This window comes from Dysidea avara, chromosome 4, assembly GCF_963678975.1.
Source record: "Dysidea avara chromosome 4, odDysAvar1.4, whole genome shotgun sequence".
NCBI lineage: Eukaryota > Metazoa > Porifera > Demospongiae > Dictyoceratida > Dysideidae > Dysidea > Dysidea avara.
The window spans coordinates 10,721,965-10,745,850 of record NC_089275.1 but is presented as its reverse complement, the minus strand read 5'-3'; the positions used below and the strand labels follow the sequence as shown (position 1 = coordinate 10,745,850).

General features: G+C 38.2%; 1 protein-coding gene across 1 annotated transcript; it reads right to left on the bottom strand.

The window, feature by feature from the left end:
* Nucleotides 1-21,757: 21,757 nt before the first annotated feature.
* On the bottom strand, nt 21,758-23,013 carry LOC136253547 (aqualysin-1-like). Its single transcript, XM_066046215.1, has 2 exons — nt 22,948-23,013; nt 21,758-22,840 (listed from the first exon to the last, which is right to left on the bottom strand). The coding sequence occupies exons 1-2, from the start codon at nt 23,011-23,013 to the stop codon at nt 21,758-21,760; spliced, it is 1,149 nt and encodes a 382-aa protein (XP_065902287.1).
* Nucleotides 23,014-23,886: the final 873 nt, after the last annotated feature.

Genomic DNA, 23,886 nt, shown 5'->3' with positions numbered 1-23,886 from the left:
GTGGGTGAATAGGTTAACTATTGAACCTCAAACCTTTTGTGGTTTGAAAGAAATCGAGGTAAAAACCAGGAAGATACAACGAAAAAACCAACAGTGTGTAACAATTACGCAATCGAGATTAGTTAATAAAAAAACGACTGCTTGCCACGCCTACCAGATAACCTGCTTGAGGTAATGCTTTGAAAATCGCTGTACAGATGGTGTAATCATCTTAGAAAGGCTCTTCAATGGTGTAGAAGAATCAGACGTAAAGCCAGGGAGTTATAACACGAAATCCAACTTGGTGCAGCAAGTGCGAGATACTATAATAGAGCAGTCATCCTAATAGAGCAGTCACCCTGAAGATAATTCAAGAGATCAGCTAGAAACAAGTAGCCTGTATAGAGATCAGCTACAAACAAGTCAACCTGTAGAGAGATCAGCTAGAAGAAGTTACCTTGTAGGGAGTTCATGCAACTATGGAAAAAGATAGTTTAGCTGGAAGAAACCACCTTGTAGAGTTCAGCTACAAAGAAATCACCATGTAGAGAGTTCAGCTACAAACAAATCGCCCTGTAGAGAGATCAATAGAAGAAGTTACCTTGCAGAGAGTTCAGCTACAAAGAAACCATCATGTAGAGAGATCAGCTACAAACAAATCACCCTGTAGAGAGATCAGCTAGAAGAAGTTACCTTGTAGAGAGTTCAGCTACAAAGAAACTACCATGTAGAGAGTTCAACTGCAAACAAATCACCTGTAGAGAGTTCAGCTACAAATAAATCTCGCTGTAGAGAGATCAGCTAGAAGAAGTTTCCTTGTAGAGAGTTCAGCTACCAACAAATCACATTGTAGAAAGATCAGCTAGAAGAAGTCACTTTGTTGAGAGTTCAGTTACAAAGAAACCACCATTTAGAGAGTTCAGCTATAAACTAGTGACCCTGTAGAGACATCAGCTAGAAGAAGTTACCTTGTAGAGAGTTCAGCTACAAAGAAACCATTCTGTAAAGAACTCAGCTGCAAACAAATCACCTGTACAGAATTCAGCTACAAACAAATCACCCTGTAGAAAGATCAGCTAGAAGAAGTTACCTTGTAGAGAGTTCAGCTACAAACAATTCACCCTGTAGAGAGAGCAGCTAGAAGAAGTCACTTTGTAGAGTGTTCAGTTACAAAGAAACCACCATGGAGAGTTCTGTGATAAATATATGTATTATATATATAATTTGTACATTTACTGATAAAATCAGAAATATTTAAAGTACATCTACTTCATCTTTTCTTCTTCCTGTGACAAAGAAAAAAGATAGGTTAAAAAAGTCCCAAAGCCGGCCATAGGCTGGCTTTGGGGTATACAAATACAAAAAGAAGTGAAATCTAATCCAAAACAGCCAAGCTGTAAAAAAAGAGTGCAGCCCTCAAAAAGGCTATGGTGAAAAAGATGTGAAATCCAAGGTGGTGGCCAAGAAATGGCTGTGATGGTAGGTTAATGGTAAAAATTTTAATAACGACAATTCAGGTGAATTTTGTGCCAAGGCCAAGCAGCACCAAATTCATCTGAATTGTCGTTATTAAAATTTTTACCATTAACTTACCATCACAGCCATTTCTTGGCCGCCACTTTGGATTTCACATCTTTTTTCACCATAGCCTTTTTAAGGGCTGCACTCTTTTTTTACAGCTTGGCTGTTTTGGATTAGATAATAGTTATACGGGCACAATGAGGAGTCTATGAAATTTATAGACCCCAAGGCCTGGGCTGTAGTGCACGAGCGAGGGCGCTACTAAGGGCTTGAGTGAGGGGTTGCCAACGCCCACGTAAACTACTAAATTGTGTACGAGAGTCCCAATATTTCAAAACGTATTTCTCTATTATTTCAATAAATATTTCATGTATTTATAATTGGATTTCTCAGATAGTGTATGAGAGTCCCAGACATTAGCTACCCCTCAGGCCTGAGGGTTTATAAATTTCATAGACCTAATATTGTGCCCGTATAACTGCTTTAGACTCTATTTCACATTACACTCAGATTACTTACCTCATCCATGGCTGTTTCTGCTGTAGGCTTGGCAAAAGCGGCTGGTTTTCTTTTGATAATACTAATGCCATGGCAACTATGCATGCTCACGTGACAAAATAAGTGCCCTTGTTACATCACTGCACGTGAAAAAATGCATAAGCCTGGTTTTGAGCATATGTTATATTGTGCCTGAAGGTGTGGAGTACAGTGTGACCGGGCCTGCGATAATAAGGCTTGTGGGCACATAAAAATCGCCTACTTTTTCAAACTTTGATACTTAATAACTTTGTATTCCATTACTGCTTGGCCATGAAATTTTTCACACTTATGACACATTTAGTTGGTTTGAATATAAAAGTTACAGAACAAAAATATTCTATCGCAATACTGAAATATGATATGTTATGTGGCAGGGTGTAGTTTGTGGTGCCCACGTTCCCTACTTTCGCAGGCCCGGTCTCATATTAGAGAACAAGGTGGAGTATATGAATTTATTACCCTCCCAAAACAGCTTAGATAGAGTCTAATCTATATTAGAGTATCTCTCCAGTGCTGTATTGGAATATTTTGATGTTGCTTGACATACGATACTTGATGTAGTCATGAAGATTTACTGTACTTCAGCTTGTTTTAATAAAATTGCTTCCTCTTGAGTTCTTTCCTCAGTTGATATACTAGCTTTAACCAGCCAAATATATAACCTGCCCCTAGAACACATAACGGAGTATTATAAATGCTTCAATGTTGCCCACAGTGTGCTAACTGGTAAGCCAAGGTGCAACACGAATCTAATGTTTTTACTGGCTACTAAAACCCTGGTTTCTAAGATGATATGACATTTTTATACACATTAACATAACTGACACTTGATAAAGAAACCTAGAAAGCAGTGGGCCCAATTTGTCTGAGTATTCGAATTTATTATCACATGCACCCCGTACCAGTTGCTAAACACCTGAACTGGTTACTAGCATTAGTTGTAAGGTGTTATAGCAACGACGGCATGAGACAAGAAGCCCATTTTACAATGGATTTTTGGCTTTTGGATATCGTTTTCACAATAACAGTTAGACTTCATGTCTATACAGTGGCGTGCCTAAGATTTTGCAAAGGGGGTTTTTACTTGAAAGTAGATCAAAAGGCAGGGGTTGGGGAACAGCCCCTTGATGCTGACAAGGGCTTACCTTCACAGATTGACAAATGTCAACAATCTGGGTGCTGCCTAATATTACATTATATTCTATATGTATGGCCCACTTTTAGTTACTGAACTGAACTATATACATGAATATAGATTAGGAATCTAGCAACAAAATTTTTGAGGCTAAGAATAAGTGATACCTGGAGTGATCATAATGGGATGTGGTCCGGTTTTGAAAACGTGTGGAGATGCTTGCTAGAGCACTAGTTCTCACTTCAACCCAAAGCTTTTCAACTCAAAGGTAACAAAATGCTTTCCGTCTGAGTGGTTTTCATGGCTAAATCCAATTTGTGTATACTAATGATGTGAGTATTAATCAATCCCCACAAACTGAGTTTGATTTTAATGCCTAGGACATATAATTGTTGCCCAGTTGTATTCCAGGAAAGTTGCCAACTGGGCTACATTGTAATGTAGCCCTTTGAACTTAGGCATGAAAGTAGTAATATAATGTTGATATATCTATCTAAACCAAAACAGCCAAGCTGTAAAAATAGAATGCGGCCCCCAAAAAGGCCACGGTGAAAAAAGATGTGAAATCCAAAGTGGCGGCCAAGAAATGGCTGTGATGGTAGGTTAATGGCAAAAATTTTAATTACGACAATTCAGGTGAATTTGCATTGCCTCCTCCACCAGGATTCGGCACCAAATTCACCTGAATTGTCGTAATTAAAAATTTTTGCCATTAACCTACCATCACAGCCATTTCTTGGCCGCCACCTTGGATTTCACATCTTTTTTCACCCTGGCCTTTTTGGGGGCCGCACTCTTTTTTTTACAGCTCGGCTGTTTTGGTTTAGATATCACTTCTTTTTGTATTGCAAGCTACAAAGCCAGGCCATAAACTGGCTTTGGTGCTTCCTTTTAACTTGGTTCTTTTTGCTTTACTGCAGGAATTGTGGAACAAAATTCTTTGTATAGCTTTTTGTCTGATTTAATATTTGTATATTTAACACTGAATAAGGTGACTTTTTACATAACTGAACTGTAGCTGAAATTTTCATTGTTTGTAGCTAAAGTCTTTTCAGGGTGACTTGTTTCAAGCTGCACTCTCTACATGGTAATTTGTTTCTAGAGCATACTTCTACAGGGTGATTTGTTTGTAGCTGATTCTCTATAGGGTTACTAACTTGTTTCTAGCTGATATCTCTACAGGGTGACTTGTTTCTAGCTGAATTCTCTACTGGGTGACTTGCTCCTCCTAACTGATCTCTCTACATGGTGATTTGTTTCCAGCACTTATACTGGGTGAAGCTGATCACTTGTATTTAGCTGATATCTCTACAGGGCGACTTGTTTCTAGCTGAACTCTCTACAGAGTGATTTGTTTACAGTTGAACTCTCTACAGGGTGATTTGTTTGCAGCTGAAATCACTACATGATGGTTTCTTTGTAGCTGAACCTTCTACAGGGTTATTTCTTCCAGCTGACCTCTCTACTGGGTGACATGTTTGTTGCTGAACTGTCTACAAGGTGATCCTTCTAGCTGATCTCTCTACAGGATGACTTGTTTCTAGCTGAAATCTGTACAGGGTGATTTGTTCATAGCTGAACTCTCTACAGGTAATTTGTTTGCAGCTGAACTCTCTACATGGTGGTTTCTTTTCAGCTGAACTCTCTACAAGGTGACTTTTTCTAGCTGATCTCTCTATAGGGTGATTAGTTTGTAGCTGAACTCTCTACAGAGTGACTTGTTTCTAGCTGATCTCTTTACAGGGTGATTTGTTTGTAGCTGAACTCTCTACAATTTGATTTCTTTGTAGCTGAACTGTCTACAAGGTGACATCTTCTGACTGATCTCTCTACAGGGTGAATTGTTCAGAACTGAACTCTCTACAGGGTGATTTCACTGATTTGTTTGCAACTGATCTCTCCACAGGGTGATCTATTTGTAGCTGAACTCTCTACAATTGGATTTGTTTGCAGCTGAACTCTCTACATGGCAGTTTCTTTGTAGCTGAACTCTCTACAAGGTAACTTATACTACCTGATCTCTCTACAGGGTGACTTGTTTCCAGCTCATCTGTGATTTGTTTGTAGCTGAACTCTGTACAGGCTGATTTGTTTGCAGCTGAACTCTCTACATGGCGGTTTCTTTGTAGCTGAACTCTCTACATGGTGACTTCTTTTAGATGATCTCTCTACAAGGTGACTTGTTTCTAGCTGATCTCTCTACAAGGTGATTTGTTTGTATATCTCTACAATTTGATTTGTTTGCAGTTGAACTTTCTACATGGTGGTTTCTTTGTAGCCGAACCCTCTACAAGATAACTTCTTCTAGTTGATCTCTCTACAGGGTGACTTGTTTGGAGCTGAACTATCTGCAGGGTGATTTGTTTGTAGCTGAACTCTCTACAGGGTGATTTGTTTGTAGCTGAACTCTCTACAGGGTGATTTGCTTGCAGCTTAACTCTCTACATGATAGTTTTTTGTAGCTGAACTCTCTACAAGATAACTTCTTCTAGCTGATCTCTCTCTATAGGGTGATTTGTTTGTAGCTGAACTCTCTACAAGGTGATCCTTCTAGCTGAACTCTCTACAGGATGATCTGTTCGTAGCTGAACTTCCTACAGGGTGATTTGTTTGCAGCTGAACTCTCTACATGATGGTTTCTTTGTAACTGAACTCTCTACATGTAGGTAACTTCTTCTAGCTGATCTCTCTACAGGGTGACTTGTTTCTAGCTGATCTCTCAGACTTGTTTCTAGCTGAACTCTACAGTGTGACTTGTTTGTAGTTGGACTCTCTACAAAATGATTTGTCTCTAGCTGATCTCTCTATAGGGTAACTTGTTTGTAGCTGAATTCTCTACAGGATGGTTTCTTTGTAACTGATCTCTCTACAGGGTGACTTGTTTCTAGCTGATCTGTCTACAGGGTGACTTGTTTCTAGCAACTCTCTACAGGTGATTTGTTTGCAGCTGAACTCTCTACATGGTGTTTTTTTTTGTAGCTGAACTCTCTACAGAGTGACTTACTTGTAACTGAACATTGTATAAAGTAACTTGTTTGTAGCTGATCTCAATAGGTTAGCTAACTTGTGTATACAGATGAACTCTCTACTGAGTAGTTTCTTTGTAGCTGAACTCTCTACTCAGTGACTTGTTTGTAGCTGAATTCTCTACAGAGTGACTTGTTGTAGCTGAACTCCCTACAAAATAACTTGCAGTGTATATAATTTTACAATGGAGTAAATTAAAAACGTATAGCTGAATGCTCTATTAGGGTGACTGTTAATTCTATTAGAGTATCTCGATCTCGCATTTGCTACACGCAGTTGGCTTTCGAATCATAACTCAGTGGTTTGTAATCTGATTCTTCTGTACTACTGCAAGGACTTTCTACGATAATTATTCCAGCTGCACAGCGATCTATAGCTCATTGCTCTAAGCGGTTTGCCTGATAGGCATGAAAACTAATGGTTTTTTATTCATAAAAATCGATCGCGTAATTGTGACACAGGTTGGGTTTTGTGTCATATCTCGATGGCCTTTAGCTCGATTCTTTTCAAACCAAAAAGGCACTCCTACGATAGTTACTCCATCTACATAGCAATTTTCAGCTTATTCCTTCAAGCGGTTTACCCTGTGGGCGTGACAGACCTTCGACCTTATTTTACGCGAATAATCGGTCATAACTCCGTGCATGTTCATCGAATTTCTACCAAACTTGATACTGACATTCGCTTTAATGAGCCCTTTAAGTGTGCCAAATCTCAGCCCGATTGGAGCATGCATTCGTGTTTTATTGCGGATTTTGCAAAGTGTGCGAAAAGAAGAAAAAGAAGTAGAAGAAAAAACCCCAAATGTTGGCCTCTCGTATCTCGGAAATGGCTGGAGCGATTTTCTTCAACTTTGGAATGTAGACTCCCCTACCTAGCCGGCAATTCTGTAGCAAATTTGGTTTCAATCGGATAAGAGATCACAGAGCTATAAAGGTGTGAAAATCGCGTTTTCTTTCTTCCTGTTAATATACTCACGGTGTGGCGCGCCGGATTCTTGGGCCGCACGACACACTACCGTGTGTCTTGATATTATAAAGCTGAAATGCTGTCTGTCCGTCTACATTCCTTCCTTGTAATGCCACTAACTCAACAACCCAAACATGTATTGACATGACACTTCCACAAAATTAAGGGGAATATATATAACAAACAAAATATTATAGCAAATAGTTTAGTTTAAAGGAGATTTGTAAGGGTGGAATCATTGCGAAAAACAAACGTTTTATTTAAAGCATGCACATACAGTGGAATCATGGCGAAACAAAAACGTTTAATTGAAAGCCCTTACACATAATATAATCATACACACTTACCATTGCTTTAAACAAAACAAACGCTTTTTGCTATGACACTCGCAACTGAAATTCTTTAAATGAAAGGTTGGTTGCAACTGAGGAATCATGGCGAAGTAGAATCGTTTAGGATCAAAACACCTTCATACGTTGAAACAATACACTTACGCCATTCCTTTGAACGAAACAAATCCTTTTTGCTGGAATACTTGCAGTGTAATCGGCCTTTAATCGAAAGGTTGTATGGGGCTGGCTGTAAACATGTCAGGGTCACAAACGTTTGAATCCAACAATATTTCTTTTCTGGAATTACAGATATTTAGAATTCCTTTAAATAAAAGAAGTCAGATTGCTGAGATCACCGCGACTAGAAAATCCTTTAAACGAAAGGTTTGGATTTAGCCATAATATTAGCAAAGGCAAATGCTTTAGACGAAACAGTTGCATTTGGTGTGTGGTAACAAACAATATTACTATAATGATGCCTTCTAGTAACCACACTAGGTATTTATAATAATCATGCTTCTTTACGCATGCTCAGTAGTTGCCGCGAAAATCGATTGATTTGGTGTGAATTAACGTGGCGTTGGAAATGTCACAAGGTGAGCTTGCACGCACATTTATTCATCTTTATATGCCCTTTTACATTAGTTCATATACAAGGAGTGCCTGCTCGTAAGAAAAGACGATTGGCAGCGCCGTTACCACCGCTACCGCCACAACAAGACCGTAATTAGAATAGCAGCTTTAATTTGGAAGGGAGGATAATAATGTCTCAACACGAAGTAGGTGATGGTGCAACTAGTCGTGTGTATGTAGGAACCTTAGATGGTGTTACAGTTGCTGTCAAGCAGCTTAAGTTGTACACTCCCCGATTGTCATCAGCATTAATCCAGGCTTATGAACAGCTTTTTAAGCTGAAGCATGACAACATTGTTCAGGTGCTTGGTATTTGTCCTACAAATGGTTACATTGTTATGGAATATTGTCACACAATACTTCATAATCACACACTCAGAACCTTGGGTGATTTATTGACATACTATGGTGACGATTTGCCTGTTGAACACAGAATTATGGCCCTTAGTGATATTGCAGAAGGTTTACAGTACCTTCACTCTAATGATCTAGTGCATGGTGACATCAAACCACACAATGTATTGGTGGCAGGATCAGAACAGGAGTTTTTGTTTAAAATTACTGATTATGCCTGTTACAAATACAAAACTGCTAATCAATTTTCTTCCCGGTCAACTTCTCTCAAACAGCTAATGACACCGGGGTATTTGGCACCAGAATTGATAAGTGATATAGGTAGCTATTTACACCCAACTAAAGCCTCAGACATATATTCGTTTTCTATCTTGGCTTATGAAGTAGCCTTTATTCGTGAACCATGGCCAGTTGTCAACATGCAATTAATTGAATCTGTTAAAAGAGGCAATAGACCTGTTGTTCCAAACAATGCTTCAACATTTATTTCCTCATTATTACAGAACTGTTGGAAGCATGATAGCTTATCACGCCCAAGTGCTTTGTATGTGTCACAGTCCATCCAAGATTACTTGGAATCATCATCTCCACAAATTTTTGTTAAAGATACTAGTAACATAAATCCTGGCCAGATTCAGAATCTATCGGCTGCTAGTAGTGTTGCGATACATCACTCAATAGACAACGTTGCAAGTACTGCTTTATTAAGCGAACAGATAACCCGTATACCTAACTCAAATTTCTCTGTGTCTGCTAAAGCTGGAGGGTCTCAGACACTATTTGGTGATGTATCTTCCATTCATTCGGACAATAATGGAGCAGGCTTTAATTCTAACACACAAGGTAATGAAATACAACAAGATAGTCATGGTGTTACTGCTGACATATCAGAATCTCCTTCAGATTCTTTACTCTCTACCCACAATGATTATGCTCTGGAATACAATGAGTGTGTAGTTCCTTCAGAATCATCAACAAATGGTTTTGATTCTATTAGTAAGCAAGTATTATGCAGCTCTGATCCTAGTACAGTAGTTTCACCAATTCATTGTACTACAGATATCCAGGACCAAAGTGCAATTTCCCAACATATTAGCTGCACAGATGTGTTAAGTGGTGATGATATAGAAAAGATTAAGACTGCCCTAAATGTCAGAGAATTAAAAGAGTTTCAAGTACAGTGCATTAATGCAGTTCAGCAAGGAAGGGATGTAATATTAGTTCAACCAACTGGCTCAGGAAAGTCATTGTGTTTTATTTTCCCTGCACTTCTCAATCCTGGAAAAGTTTGTATTGTCGTTGCGCCAGTGGTGGCAATAATTTATAACCAAGTAGAAGCATTGGAAAGGAAAGGCATAGATGCTGTAGCATTAGGTAGGGCAGCAGAAAAAAAGAAGAGGTCACCAAACTTTAGACGTGTGTTTTACAGTTCCAATCTTCCTACTCTGGCATTTTGTACTCCTGAGTATCTATTCGGTGCACCAAGTAATGACTCTTTCTCAGGGTCAAGTGGTCAATCCCATTTGTTGCTTGAAATACAGGACAAGATTTCTATGGTAATTGTAGATGAAGCCCATAAAATCTTTGACCGCATGCCAGATTATCGCCCAGCTTTTGATGAAATGAAGCAATTATGCAAACTTCCGTGCCCACTTGTTGCAATGTCTGCAACATTAACAAGTTCACAGGTGAATACTCTAAAGCAAGAGTATTTAAGAAGCGATCGGTGTCTTGTACTAACTAAAGGGGTACACCGAGACAATTTGCAGCTACGTATGCAATGCTATAGGCGCCGAAAGCTAAATAGCTTAGGAGAAGGCATGGTGGATGATCCTGATAGCGACAAAGAAAATGACGATGACATATCCATTTTGAGCAATGATATTTCAGCTAGTGTATATACATCCATGTGGGCAGACAGCATTAGTAGGATTAGCTCATTGTTTGAAGGTCACTCATCAGTGCTCTACTTAGATTTTGTTAAGGATGTTGAGGAAATTGCTAGTATTTTAGGCCAAAGCAATGTTAAAGTGGGTAAGTATACTGGAGAAATGCAGATAGATGACCAAAAAATGGCAGACAAAAAGTTTTTACGTGGTGAAATATCAGTGTTAGTAGCAACTGAATCTTATGAACTAGGAGTTGATAATCCTAATATCAGTCAGATTATTAGAATTGGCTGCCCCCGTAATCTGGGTGTGTTCTTGCAAGAAGTGGGTCGTGCAGGTAGAAAACCGAATAGTACAGCGAAAGGATTGCTACTTTTCAATGAATACATTGATGATAAGCGTTTGGGTCAGTGGTTGAAATCATCACTGGGCCCTAAAGGAGAAGATCCGGCATTTAAAGCAGTGAAGTTGAGCATTCTTGATACATACACCAAAGCTTGGCGGTTCATTTATTCGATTTATAATGGGAAATGCTTATCTCGAGCTCTTGCTTACTTTTACGGTGGTGTTAATGATAACAATCCACCAACTTGCTTTGTGGCTAATAGTCCTCTGTGCATGGTATGTGAACATACGGAAGAAATGTGTGAAGTTAGCATAGACATTAAAGATTTCTTGTTAGTGTTGTTGAATACTATCAAACAGCTATGTACAACTAGTTTTGCAGGTGTGACCAAAGCCCTACTGATATCTGTTTTGCTTGCCAACAATGAGAAGTACGTTCGTACATTTGAGGTTTTAACAGATATATTTGATAGCGAAGACACTTGTTGGGGGTCCGGCATATCTATTAATGGCACAGCAATGTCACAATCTGCTTGGCACAAAGTATTGTATGTAGCAGTACATCTCTGTTTGATTGATTTGAACTTTACATTCAGACCATTTGAAAACCACTACGAAGTGCACAGAAAATATATTCTGTCTTCTGCAGGAAATGAGTTTTTGCAAGCTCCAGTAGCAATTATGTCACTAGATCCACATGCTTGCTTTGTTGATAGAATTCTAGGTGTCACACAAAGAGTTTCTAAAAGATGCAATCAAAATCGTGGTAAGCAACTGAAACCACGTATAGTAGCTGCATTGGAAGAATGCCAAGAAGAAGGAACTGTGGATGACTTGAAATTGATTGGTTTTGAACGTGAAAATGATACATGCATATTTTTCAAGGATTGCTTTTCTCTTCCATGTGCAACAAAAGATCCACATTATCTCCTTGAATCCATTCAGTTATCACGCACTCAAGCTGGTATTAAAGAAATGTCAGCTGTGATTGATGGGGTCACAATGAATCTTATGTGCAATCGATCATACTGTTCTGGTGTGAAAATGTGTGGAGCAGATGATTGTACTTATACAGTGTCCACCAAACAAAGGGTGAACAGATGCAAAGCACACCCAAAAATGGGTCTTTTGCAAACTGGTCCTTGTAGTTGCTATATTGCATACTTTTACCCACTAGATCCCAAAGAGGATGGGAGACGTTGGTTTGTGGTGATAAATGCAGAAAGCACTACTGCAGGTGACTTGCATAATCACCTGCCACCATCAGAATGGAAACTTCCCCCAAAAATGATTAGTGATATTGTTGATGCAACAAAACGAAACATTCAGCTAACACCTAAAGAAATACAAAAAGGTGCTGGAATGGACTACAGACCAATGCAGGTGTCATTGGCTGCATCTCACATTGGCAGAATACGAGCTGCTGTGAAAAAGGGTAGGCATGATGTAGACAAGGTTGATCATGAAAAGGTAAATCCTTTTGCAATAATTGCATCTTTTCCATCAATTAAAGAACGAGTAGACCAGAGTAATGCATCTGATATACAAGGAATTGATGACATGATTGGTAAGTACCAACTTGATGGTGATGACGCTTACTCATTCGGAAGAGATAGACAATTTGCTTGGTTTCAAGCCCCATTTCAAGCATACCATTGGGCAAAAGCAGACGTTTTATTTGCAGATATTGACTATACAGGGTGCCACCATTTTCCTTACCTTCTGAATGTTGTGTGTAAGAACACCGTGTTGCAGCAGTACATGGCTTGTGGCAGGGTGCTGCTAAATTGTCAAGATGGTGCATCTATAGGGAAAGCCTTGTCTAAATTAGAATGCAATATTAAAACCTTGTACAAGGAATACAACATCTCAAGAGATCACAAGGAAATTTTATTAGATTTTGACGAGGCTGAATCTAATGCTTTTGTTGAAGCTTTTGGCAAGGAAATAGGAAATATTTTGCGAGGGTGCTCAGTGCATTTTTTTCGCTCGGCAATGCGTGTGGCAAAGCTGGTAAATTTGTCAACTTCCTCACAGGGATATCACATTTTTATGTCAATTGCTAAAAAGATACCTGATGAACCCTCACCAGATACTGTGATGAAGGCATTTGATGTGTTGTGTGGTTTAAAGTCTTGAAATATTTTCTTCCCAATTACCACCTGATTTAAAGTCATTAAAAGTGAATAATGTTGACACTAGCAAATGGGGGGATACACAAACCTGGGTAGACTGGTGGAGTCGGCCACAGATTTTAAAGAAACTAACTGTGGCATTTAGTTCAATTTCTATAGAAGATTGGCAAGATCTTCCAGGTACCAATAATCCTGTTGAATCAATTAACAGACAAAGCACTCCAGAGAATGTAAAATCAGTCTCTTTGAAACCTCTTATTGAACATTTTTATCTGGAAGACAGAAGAATAGCTATAATGCAAATTGCTTCTTCTGCAAACGTAACAATTTCATATCAAGCAAATCCCAGAAAAAGAAGACGTCGCCCTGCAAAGCCTCCAGAGAAGAAAGCCTCATTAAGTTCAGTTCCTAAGGGAACCAAAGCAATTGGATGCAGAGTAAATGTAGAATTTTATGAAGGAGAAGAAGGGGAAAGTTATCAAACAACTAAGTGGTACAAGGGCACAATTATTGCATACAGTAAGAGGGGACATGTTGTTACTTTCGATGGATATGGTCCAGAACATAATGAAACAATAAAGCAACTGAAGAAGTCAGTAGAGAAGGGAGAGGTTCGGTTACTGTAGACTATAGACTAGTGTACGTGCGTGTATTTTTACTTCTAGCCAACTAATATACTTATAACTCATTGTTCACTATCTTTTCTGATTTATGATTTGATGTAATTTTTAACTTTAAATTTGGTTGCTGTAAGCTATAGACTATTGTACATGCATGTTTGTCATTTATTACTTTACTCTTGTTTATTGTATCTTGTCTGTAGCTTCAGTGTTATTTGTCTGATTCATGATTTGTTGTAAATTTTATTAATTTAGAAACATTTTTTTAACAGAGGTCTATACCTATTGTGCAGCTGTATACTATAAACATGATGAATAGCTATAGTTATATAATAATTGCAAGACTCCAATATACATGCAACATAACAATAACAGTATACGCCATTGACCACTTTCTGACTAATTTCAGCATTAGGCCATGGCCAGCCAAAATTCATTTTGTTTGAACATATTTTCAATGGAGAAGCCATGCATTGATTGCCCTTGGCCTCTGCTAATGGATGGTGGTGTGTTTAGTATTACATTAATTTAAGTTAATTGTGGGAGGGCTGAGCATTGATAACAGAGACAACCAGGAAATTCAGAAATTATCATTATAATTGTAAGATTCATATGCATGAGCATAGTACAATGATTAGTTACAAATTAAATTAGAATGTAAGTAAGTAAGTAATTAAGTAAGTAAATTAATTAAGTATATAAGTAATTATGTATAGAAGAGATCACTGGTGTACAAGTGTAGAGAACTGTTGTAGAGTTGGTGCAATGACAGTGACACTTGGTAAAGCATTCCACTGAGGGATTACTCGTGGAGATGAACTTGTAGCTATTAACTGTCGAAGATATTGTAATAAATCTTTTGTTGTGACCTCTAGTGATAAGAGAGTTATTAATCATGCATTCTGGGAGTGAAATGTCCAATAAACCATTTAAGATTTTATAAAGAACACATAGAGACCGAATATCTCGTCTCTTCTTCAAGCTGTCCCACTGTAAAGTTGATAACATTTCACTAACACTGCTGTATCTGTTAATTGGTTGAGAATTCTTTAAAGTGCAGCTTAAAATTAATGTGTATCTATGATTCCATAATCTGACATTAAAAGTGCTGATGTATGGAGGAAGGTGATGCAGAATTAATATTCTAACTTATGGCAGTTTCCAAATCTTGTGCAGTATGTGGTAAATTTATAATGTAATATTGTTCATATAGTGTTGAAATGATCAGATGGTTCTTAAGGCTATAAAAACCTCAAATCATCGAGTACATTAATGATATTAATTGTATAAGTTAATTTGTATGTGTAGCCCTAAGTTAAATGTATTCCAGAGTGATGATTATATATGCAAAGCTGAGAGCAGACTTGAATACTTTATTATATAACTATAGAAGTGGCTAATAGTATAACTACATGCTTTGTAGCTATATATATATATATATATATATATAATTTATAGTGCTATAGCTATAGGCTGAAAGCATGGCGTCATGAGAAATTCATATAGGTTGTGTCTGCATGCATCATGGTATGTGAATGATAGGATGCAATCAGCTATAGGCTAGCTAATAGCTATATAGCTAGCTATAAATGCAGGTGGCCATGATCTCAGCGAATGCTCTATCTTTTGGGCTAAAGAAATGCAGGTATAGCCATGATCTCAGCAAATGCTCTATCTTTTGGGCTAAAGAAATGCAGGTAGCCATGATCTCAGCAAATGCTCTATCTTTTGGGTTAAAGAAATGCAGGTCGCCATGATCTCAGCGATTCGCCTATCCGCATATCATAGTATATTAAAAGAAATGAAGGTCGCCATGATCTCAGCGAATAGCATTTCCTTTGAATAAAAGAAATGCAGGTCGCCATGATCTCAGCGAATAGCATTTCCTTTGATATCATAGTATATTAAAAGAAATGAAGGTCGCCATGATCTCAGCGAATAGCATTTCCTTTGAATAAAAGAAATGTAGGTCGCCATGATCTCAGCGAATAGCATTTCCTTTGAATAAAAGAAATGTAGGTCGCCATGATCTCAGCGAATAGCATTTCCTTTGACTAAACGAAATGCAGGTCGCCAAGATCTCAGCGAATTACAGGCATTTAAATAGCAAAATACTTAGTAGCTGCAGCAACTGCTGGGATCCCTGCAATTGAAATGCCTTTTGTTTAAACGTGGTGCGAATTCCTGTTATCTTAGCCAAATATATGGGTTTGAATGAAACGTTCTAACTCGACATGTATTCACCGAGTAGCATTTTTGCTTTTAACAAAAGGACTTTTAGGCGAAATGTAATCGTTTAACCGAAACGCCTTAACTATGAAAGTTTTGATATAGTCTAGAATCCGAAAATTAAGCACACATCATCTAGCAACTCCAAGATTGTTGTTACAACAATTGATACCCGCTTTAATTCGTTCTCTATAACGCTGTGAAGATGGGAGTGCTCAGTGAAATTCTTTCTATAAACTGCATGCATGACTGCAAGTAAACACCTATGCCATTCAACTTGCCCACAGGTTATAAGCATTTTTTAGATGATTACATGCCGGTATGTGCTGTTGGCTTAGTGGTCAAATCATGTGCTTCATAATTCCAATGCTGTGAGCAGGTGTGGGTTGAAATCCGCATAGGTTCAATTTCTTAGGAGTGTAGTTATAAGCTCACTTGAAATACATGTGATGTATTATTTAAAGGAATGTCACTATCACTAGCTGCACCCATATTCCCATAACCATTTTTAATTATATATGGCTACCAGACACCTCAGCACATAGCTTCATGCTTGACTTTTTGTCACGAAAGTTAAGTAGTTATACTGATAGAGTGTATACTGCAGGGCAATAAAGTTCTGCACATATAGGCAGGCACTGTATGACTTATTTTTCCACTGTGTATGACTTTTCATGCCATGCACCATTCTTTCTCATTGTTCATTCACTTATACCGTTTTCAAAATATACCAACACCGTTTTAGTGTTTCTTTTGTACTCACAATAAACTCCATCGAGTATTACCTGTTAAGCTTAATAGGCGGGATAAACCGGGTACATATAGATGAGCAGACTATACTGGCAATAATGTGATGTAGAATATTGTGCCAGTAGTGTGCCCACCGCCATTTCAAATTAGTGTTAGATCCTTACTATCTCATTGCAAAGTTTATTGTTTGGTGATTTTGTCACTTAGTTAAAGCAGGTATACTACATACATAACTAGTGTGTGTGTGTGTGTGTGTGTGTGTGTGTGTGTGTGTGTGTGTGTGTGTGTGTGTGTGTGTGTGTGTGTGTGTGTGTGTGTGTGTGTGTGTGTGTGTGTGTGTGTGTGTGTGTGTGTGTGTGTGTGTGTGTTAAACACATTATCTTACTTGCGCACTCACATCATTTCAGCACTCATGTACTTTGAAAATGACATCACCGTGCATGCTACATACATAAATGGTGGTGATGTTTCAAATTAATAGCTTGGCATTACTATTGTTCTATTGTAAAAATGTGGAGATCAGAGCTTTCCCTCGGAGTAGCAAAATAAAATATGACCTGTTGTGTGACAGGGTGTAGTTTGAGCCCACATGCCCTATTTTCGCAGGCCCAGTCGCAATTTTTAATTGTATGCATTCTATTACTTTTACCACATCAAAGAGTTTTGAGTATAGTAGAACAGTGCTGCACTACTCTTTAGGGAAGCCCCTGGGAAATGCTCCTGCATGTAGGGCAGGTACCAATACCAGTGATATATAATTGATATTAATTTTGATGATATATGTGCACATGTACAGTTTAGGGTGTAGCTACAATTCACATAAAGGAATAGACACACATAAAAGTCAGCTGAAAAAACTAGTGTTATAAGTAGAAAATTCCAACACTATTTGCCTGCAAAAGGTGTGAATTACAATGAGCGTACAATTAATAATTAATTGAAGTAAATAACGGTTGGCCATGAAACTCTTCACAATTTATATAACGCAAAACTCCTATTAGTGCAGCGGCATACCAAAAGTATTGTGCACTTTTTGATAAAAGCACAAAAATTGGTACACATGTAGATTATTACCTAACAATCATTTTTGGATATGGAGGCACTCACACTTGTACTCATAGTAGTCATAGCAACAGTTTACAAAATGGCTGCCACGCAAATGATTTCAAACCACTATTAGGAATTTTAGTACTACCAATGAAAAGTTCATGGCAGTAATTTTGTACAAAAAGGACTAAATTTCTTCTAGTAGAATTATGCTAAATCTTTATTGACATGAATAATGCAAATATTGATCATTTTATCTTATTCATAATAGACAATTACTGCACAATCGATTGTTATAGTTATAAATGCTGGAATAATATATTATAAACTCTCTGTGTGATACAAAATTGAACTTTGTTCAGTTTATTGGAGATTCTCTTTCACACTTGCAGAGAGCAGTGCATTGAAGACCAGCCTTTTTGCACTTGCAGTTGGTACGACATCCCTTCTAGCCACAATAGATCAGCCCATAACAGGTCTTTGATGCTTCTTGAGGTGTGGTCCAGTGTGGTTCATATAGGCCACCATCTGTCTTGATCCAACCTCACCTACTTGGAGAACAAAGTACAGGATATGGAGTAAGTGCTTGACCCCAGACATGACCACCTTCGATGGCAGCTTGCTTGACATGCTGCTCCAGAGCAGCGTGTGTGGGTGGAATTCTCTTTACAGATGCTGTCATTGCAATGAGTTCTTCCTAGCCTGGTTAACATCAGTGCAGGTGCTTGTTCGGTCATAGATAAGAATGACAAACCCCTCAATGACATGCATGGCTTGTTCTGAAATCTCAGTTGGTGCATGTGCTAGCTCTAGCAGTGCATTAGTAAGTTCTGGGAATGAATACAGCCCATGCAGTTTTCTTGCCATGTCCAACAAACGCTGTCATGGGTGTCACATCCAGTAAGTGCATGGAACAGAAGAAGGGTATGTGACTTCTCTGATCCCAGATGAGCTGCAATTTGATGGGCTGCCAAGTATCAGAAATTTTTCCTGCTCCAAATGTTACCCAAACTTCATGTTTAGCTGGTAGAGTTTCAGCTACCATCACTGCCAACACCACAGCATCTGTATCAACAGTGCGTACTGGTATTTGATGATGGCCATGTTGTGTAGCATGTGCAACATGCAACATCATGTGACTGTCAGCCTCTTCTATGCTGCATGGACCAATTAAGTGAGCATCTTGTTGTTGCACACAAAGAACCTGAACCCTATCTGTGACAACCAGTTCGTTGTTATTCTCTTTGAATGAATCACCAAGTGCCGTTGAGAGGAAACTAAAGAATTCTTTCTTGTTAAGGTCTACACACAAAAAGTCTTGCCAGTTTCCTAGTATGGGTGCAGATTCAGCAACATGTTGACGTACTTCTTTTCCTCATTTTACCCTGGTTGTTGCTTTGAGAGAGTCAGCTACATAACTGTCCCAGACCAGATCTAGCCATGATGCATGTTGAAGCTAACAGCTTCACAGGTGTGATATTGTTGTCCAAACTGGCACATCCTTACAAGAGTAGTATGCACACCATATTAGTCACACTAATAATAGTGTGACCATACATGTACAGCTGAAAAAAAGCACTTGTGCATTCAGGAGTGGAAGGGTAGAATGTGATGGCTTTATTATCGAAGTCAACCACTCATCATAGTATTATTGTGAAGTATTACATCATCTGCAGTTTCACAATTGGTGTAACATTCCTGGAATGTCAACAATCTACAAACAGTACACAACACTATTAGTCAGTCAGCAACTTACTGCTTTCAAATCTCTACTTAAACAATTGTTTCAAAATGTATATAAAACCTATATCACCAAGCCTGGAGTTTGATTGTGGGTTTTAATTTCACTCAATTGAGGCTTACATGTTCTACCTTAAGATATGTACGGGCCCCCACTGATCATCAGCATACAAATTTTTCATCTCTCTACTGTTGACTGATGACATAATATTTGAATGTGTTTTATCTAATGGAAATTCTATGAGTTAATGATAATCAGGAGTAAATGTACTCTTGGTTAATGCAAACTGATTACTTTGTTGATACAAACATACCAGCTTTGTTCATCAACTTGAACTGTCACTACAATAAAATGTGTATTTGTGCATACGTGATGAATTCTAAATGTGATATGCATATAATGTACTTTGGTGGAGTATGTGATGTGTAGGAGATGATGGTTCACATTTGCTAACTAATGGTTCACATTTGTTAACTAATGGACAAATGTGAATGGACAAATGTTCACATTTGTCCATTAGTTAGCAAATCATCTCCTACACATCACATACACCACAGTAGTGCATGCTATGCACAACACATCTAGAGCGTACCACACTATGATATGCACAAATACACATTTTATTGTAGTGTATCTAGACGTGTAATGGCTTAGCACAAAATGAGTTTATTTATAGCACATAAATTCGATGCTTTTCTATACATCCTACTACCTCTAAATGATAAAGGATACCAAAGAACACCTAATTTTTAACACTAGAATCATCTATAATAGCAGAAAATAGTTTTTCATTTACAAATCTTAGTGTCATGTACACCAATATACAGTCACACTGCTTGTCTTGTGTACTTCACACACCGTATCCTGAAAGTGTGCCCGCACCCCAAGGGTGTGCTGCTGGTTAAGTGTACTATGACCACCTCAATTTTAACAGTGTCTCACTGTCTTGGACACAGGCTTTGTTTTGTCACGGAAGTGCAGCACCAATATCTTTATCAAATACAAGCATAACATCTCTCCCCTTACTCTGAGCTCGCATATCTGGAAAATGTGCAAGCAGTCTTTGCTTCAATCGGGTTGTATGCTTTCTTTTGTCACTCATGACTCCAAACTGTTGCATTCTAGACATGTACAGTTATGCCACATCGGTGAGTTTGAAAACTGGTGAAATGCTTGCTTCCAAATAAACTTCTTCAATATATATTACAAGCTCAGCAAACACGATTCCTGATACTACATCATCTTTACAACTTATTTGTTGCTGAGCAGCCTGCACTTTCCTTGTACGGTTCTACAGAGCCAATAAACACTTGGTGTGGTACTTAGCTTCCAAAGCTATCATATCACCTAAACTCAGTTTGGCCAAGAGAAAACTGTCTCCAGTGAGCTTAGCTCACTTGTGTACATGTTGGTCCACTTGAAAAGTTGTCACCTCATGTAGGCCATCATTACCACCTTCTTCACTACAGAAAAAGCACAATTCCCCACCAGATTTAAGTAAAGACTTCAATCTACTACGTAACACTTGTGTGAGCATCATCTACTTCTGGGCTTTGGTGCTCCTTTTTTCTGCTCTTTTTAGCATTTGGTTGTTGTAATGGAGCCTACATGTCTTATGCCACTTAGCCTTATTGGTAATCATAGCTGCTTCAATACCCTGTCCTTAGTGTCCTTCATTCATTGGTAACTTTCCCAATTCATCAAATTTGACCAGGTTTTCAGCAAGTGATTGATATCCCTTTCCAATATCATTCCTTTTTGAATTCAAAGGAAAGTAAATGGTTCTGCTGTCACTTACTGACATATAACACAAAACTCCCAGTTTGTACCAGCTGGCTGTTGAGATGAAAATGTTTCCCAAGTGTCAAAAAGTTTAAACTTCTTGGAGGATGACATGGTTGTGTTGACAAGCTAGTCCAATGAACTAATAATGACTAGATACCTAGCTTGCTACACTGCTCCTCAAAAGACTACTGTGACTGCTCTATTAGAATATCTCGAATAAGAGAGGCTGTTTCAAAAAGGGGTTCCATGGAACCCATTGAACCCCCCTAGATCTGCTCCTATATATATATGTACAAACATGCACACAAACCTTTCTGTAACTGCTAACTTTAGAACTTTCAATAAGAAACCAAACTAAAAACTGCTGAGTTGCACAGTGCTTCAATTACCAACTTACCATGTGCTTTGACAGTGCTCTATTCAGAATAAATGCCATGTGTTCTCTATGCATATGATAATTTGTTTGTTTGTTTTTGTGTATTTGTTTACTTGTTTATTTGGTTATTGTGTACTGTTCAGTTGTGGCAAAGTTTTCAAGTGTTGCAACAAGAAATAGTGTTTTTGTAGTGGCCATTTTGTAAACAGTTGCTATGGCTACCGTGAGTACATTTGTGAGTGCCTCCATATCCAAACATGATTATTAGGTATTAACCTACATGTGTACCAAATTTGGTGCTTTTATCAAAAATGCACAATAGGCTTGATATTATGGACTATGCCGCTGCACTATATGAACAGTAAACGATTAAGTGTAGTACCAACAACATCATTGACAGCTGTCAGAGTAGTGTGTTCACTCAGGAATTTGTATGCCTTACAGAATCGGACTCTGCCTCTGGATAAGTAAGTTCTTAGCATGTTTCTAATTTCTGTATTGGTTATATTTGGACACTTCTCCAGTAGTAGGGCAACAGCTCCAGTGACTATTGGAGAACTCTGAGAAGTTCCTGATCGAAACCTCTGACATGTGTTACATTCATCTACATCATTAGCTGTAGAGTTGTAACAGGGGATTTTAGGGATACATATGTCACTACTGAGGATGGTATAGCCGGGAGCAAACACATCCACACATGATCCCATGTTGGTGATTAAATTTTTACCTTTAAATTCACCCATCAATGCATTATCATCCATGTCAGTAGCACCTACATTGATAACACCACTATAACCTGCTGGATAAACTTTACAGGAGTCATAATTTAGTCTCTTAAAGTCATCACGATCATTCCCAGCAGAAGCAGTGACTACTACACCATCAGCTATTAATTCTTTCACAAATTTGCTAACACTATCCATTATTGCACTTCCAGCAAGAGACATGTTAATGATTGCTCGGGTTCCATTTCTGCTTTTTCTATGTTCACGTACACACATTAGTCCATCAAGGAGTGACGCTTCAGAAGCTCGGCCTCTACAGTTTGCTACTCTAACAGAAAACAAAGTCACACTAGTGGCTAGTCCAGTACCATTTCCACCAACAAGACCAGCTACATGAGTTCCATGACCATTGCAGTCTTCTCCTTCACGTGTTTCATTGTCTATCTTGTCAATTGGATCACAGCCTGGATAGCGAGCTCTACCATTGAATACACTGTGATTATAGTGAATACCAGTGTCCAGTACATATACATCAACTGATTTCCCAGTGTATTGACTAGCAGTATATTTCTGATCCAGTGGCAATGCCTGTTGGTCTACTCTATCCAAGTGCCATCCTGACTTGGCAGATGAAACAGAATCAGTTCCAGATACAAATGCAATGTATTCATTTTCCTTTACTTCCAAAACTAATTCATGATGCACAACCTACACATAATGTTAAACAAACAATGATGCCAGCAAATATGTGAGTAATATAGATACGTAAGTCATGGGTTTTAATTTTTTTAGACTGTGGTGTTGACAAAAGTTACCTGTGTGGACAATAAGCACATAATAGCATTAACTAGTATAACTGGTTGGCACACATAATTGATCATTCTCACCCATTTTAAAGCTCTTTCTGACAGCTTTGCTGTTAAACACTTGATGCTACAATACTCTGCAATTATCTCTGCTCTAAACTTTGTCCAGGTATTAGACCTTCTAATCAGCTGTTTAGCAAAGTGTTGTAGCTGTGCATCAGTTGTATTGTCCTCAACATGGACAAATGAATGTAAGTACCAGGATTCCGTAACTTTTCATTGGCAGATTTTGTAAATATTGCAACACCAGAAACATCTTGGAATATGCCAAAGATCAGTGCAAGAATTAGACACTGATAGTATCTCATTGTTGAACTGCAAGAAATACATATTAGATGAAAGCTACTTCTTAATTCCACAGCAATTTAGCTATAAGCTATCACTAGTTCATACCTTCAGATCAGTATTGCTGACTAGATGTAAATGCGTAGTAATGGCAATTATAGTCAATGGACAATGGTGACGTTATCAGTAATCTTTCTCTGGTGTGTTTGATATAAATCACACTTCAACAAGTCCCTTTATAGTAACCAGTAAAATCAAATGTATGACTTCCAGGAAGCACATTGGTAATACAGCTTCACAAGAAATTTTCTTATTGATTGCACATTCACCATTCATGCTTGACATAAGAATTAGCAATTGTAATCAGTTACAAGGATAATTTGACATACTGTATGAAAGAACATCAGCTTCGGCAAATAATGTTTTCACTAAAAATGGACTCATGATTGAATGAAAATGCACAGAGTTTCACAAACAAAAGAAAATTAATAATAATAGGCACTAGCTAAAACTATATATAATTGCACGGTTTACCCAGTGTCAATTCTCACTTAGTAACATTATGGGAACCATGTGAAGACAAACCATGTGCCACTTAAGAAG

Coding starts and splice junctions, on each gene's coding strand:
- LOC136253547 (XM_066046215.1), bottom strand. CDS start 23,013: ATGATCAATTATGTGTGCCAACCAGTTATACTAGTTAATGCTATTATG. Junction 22,841..22,947: donor TGTGCTTATTGTCCACACAG/GTAACTTTTGTC, acceptor CATTATGTGTAG/GTTGTGCATCATGAATTAGT.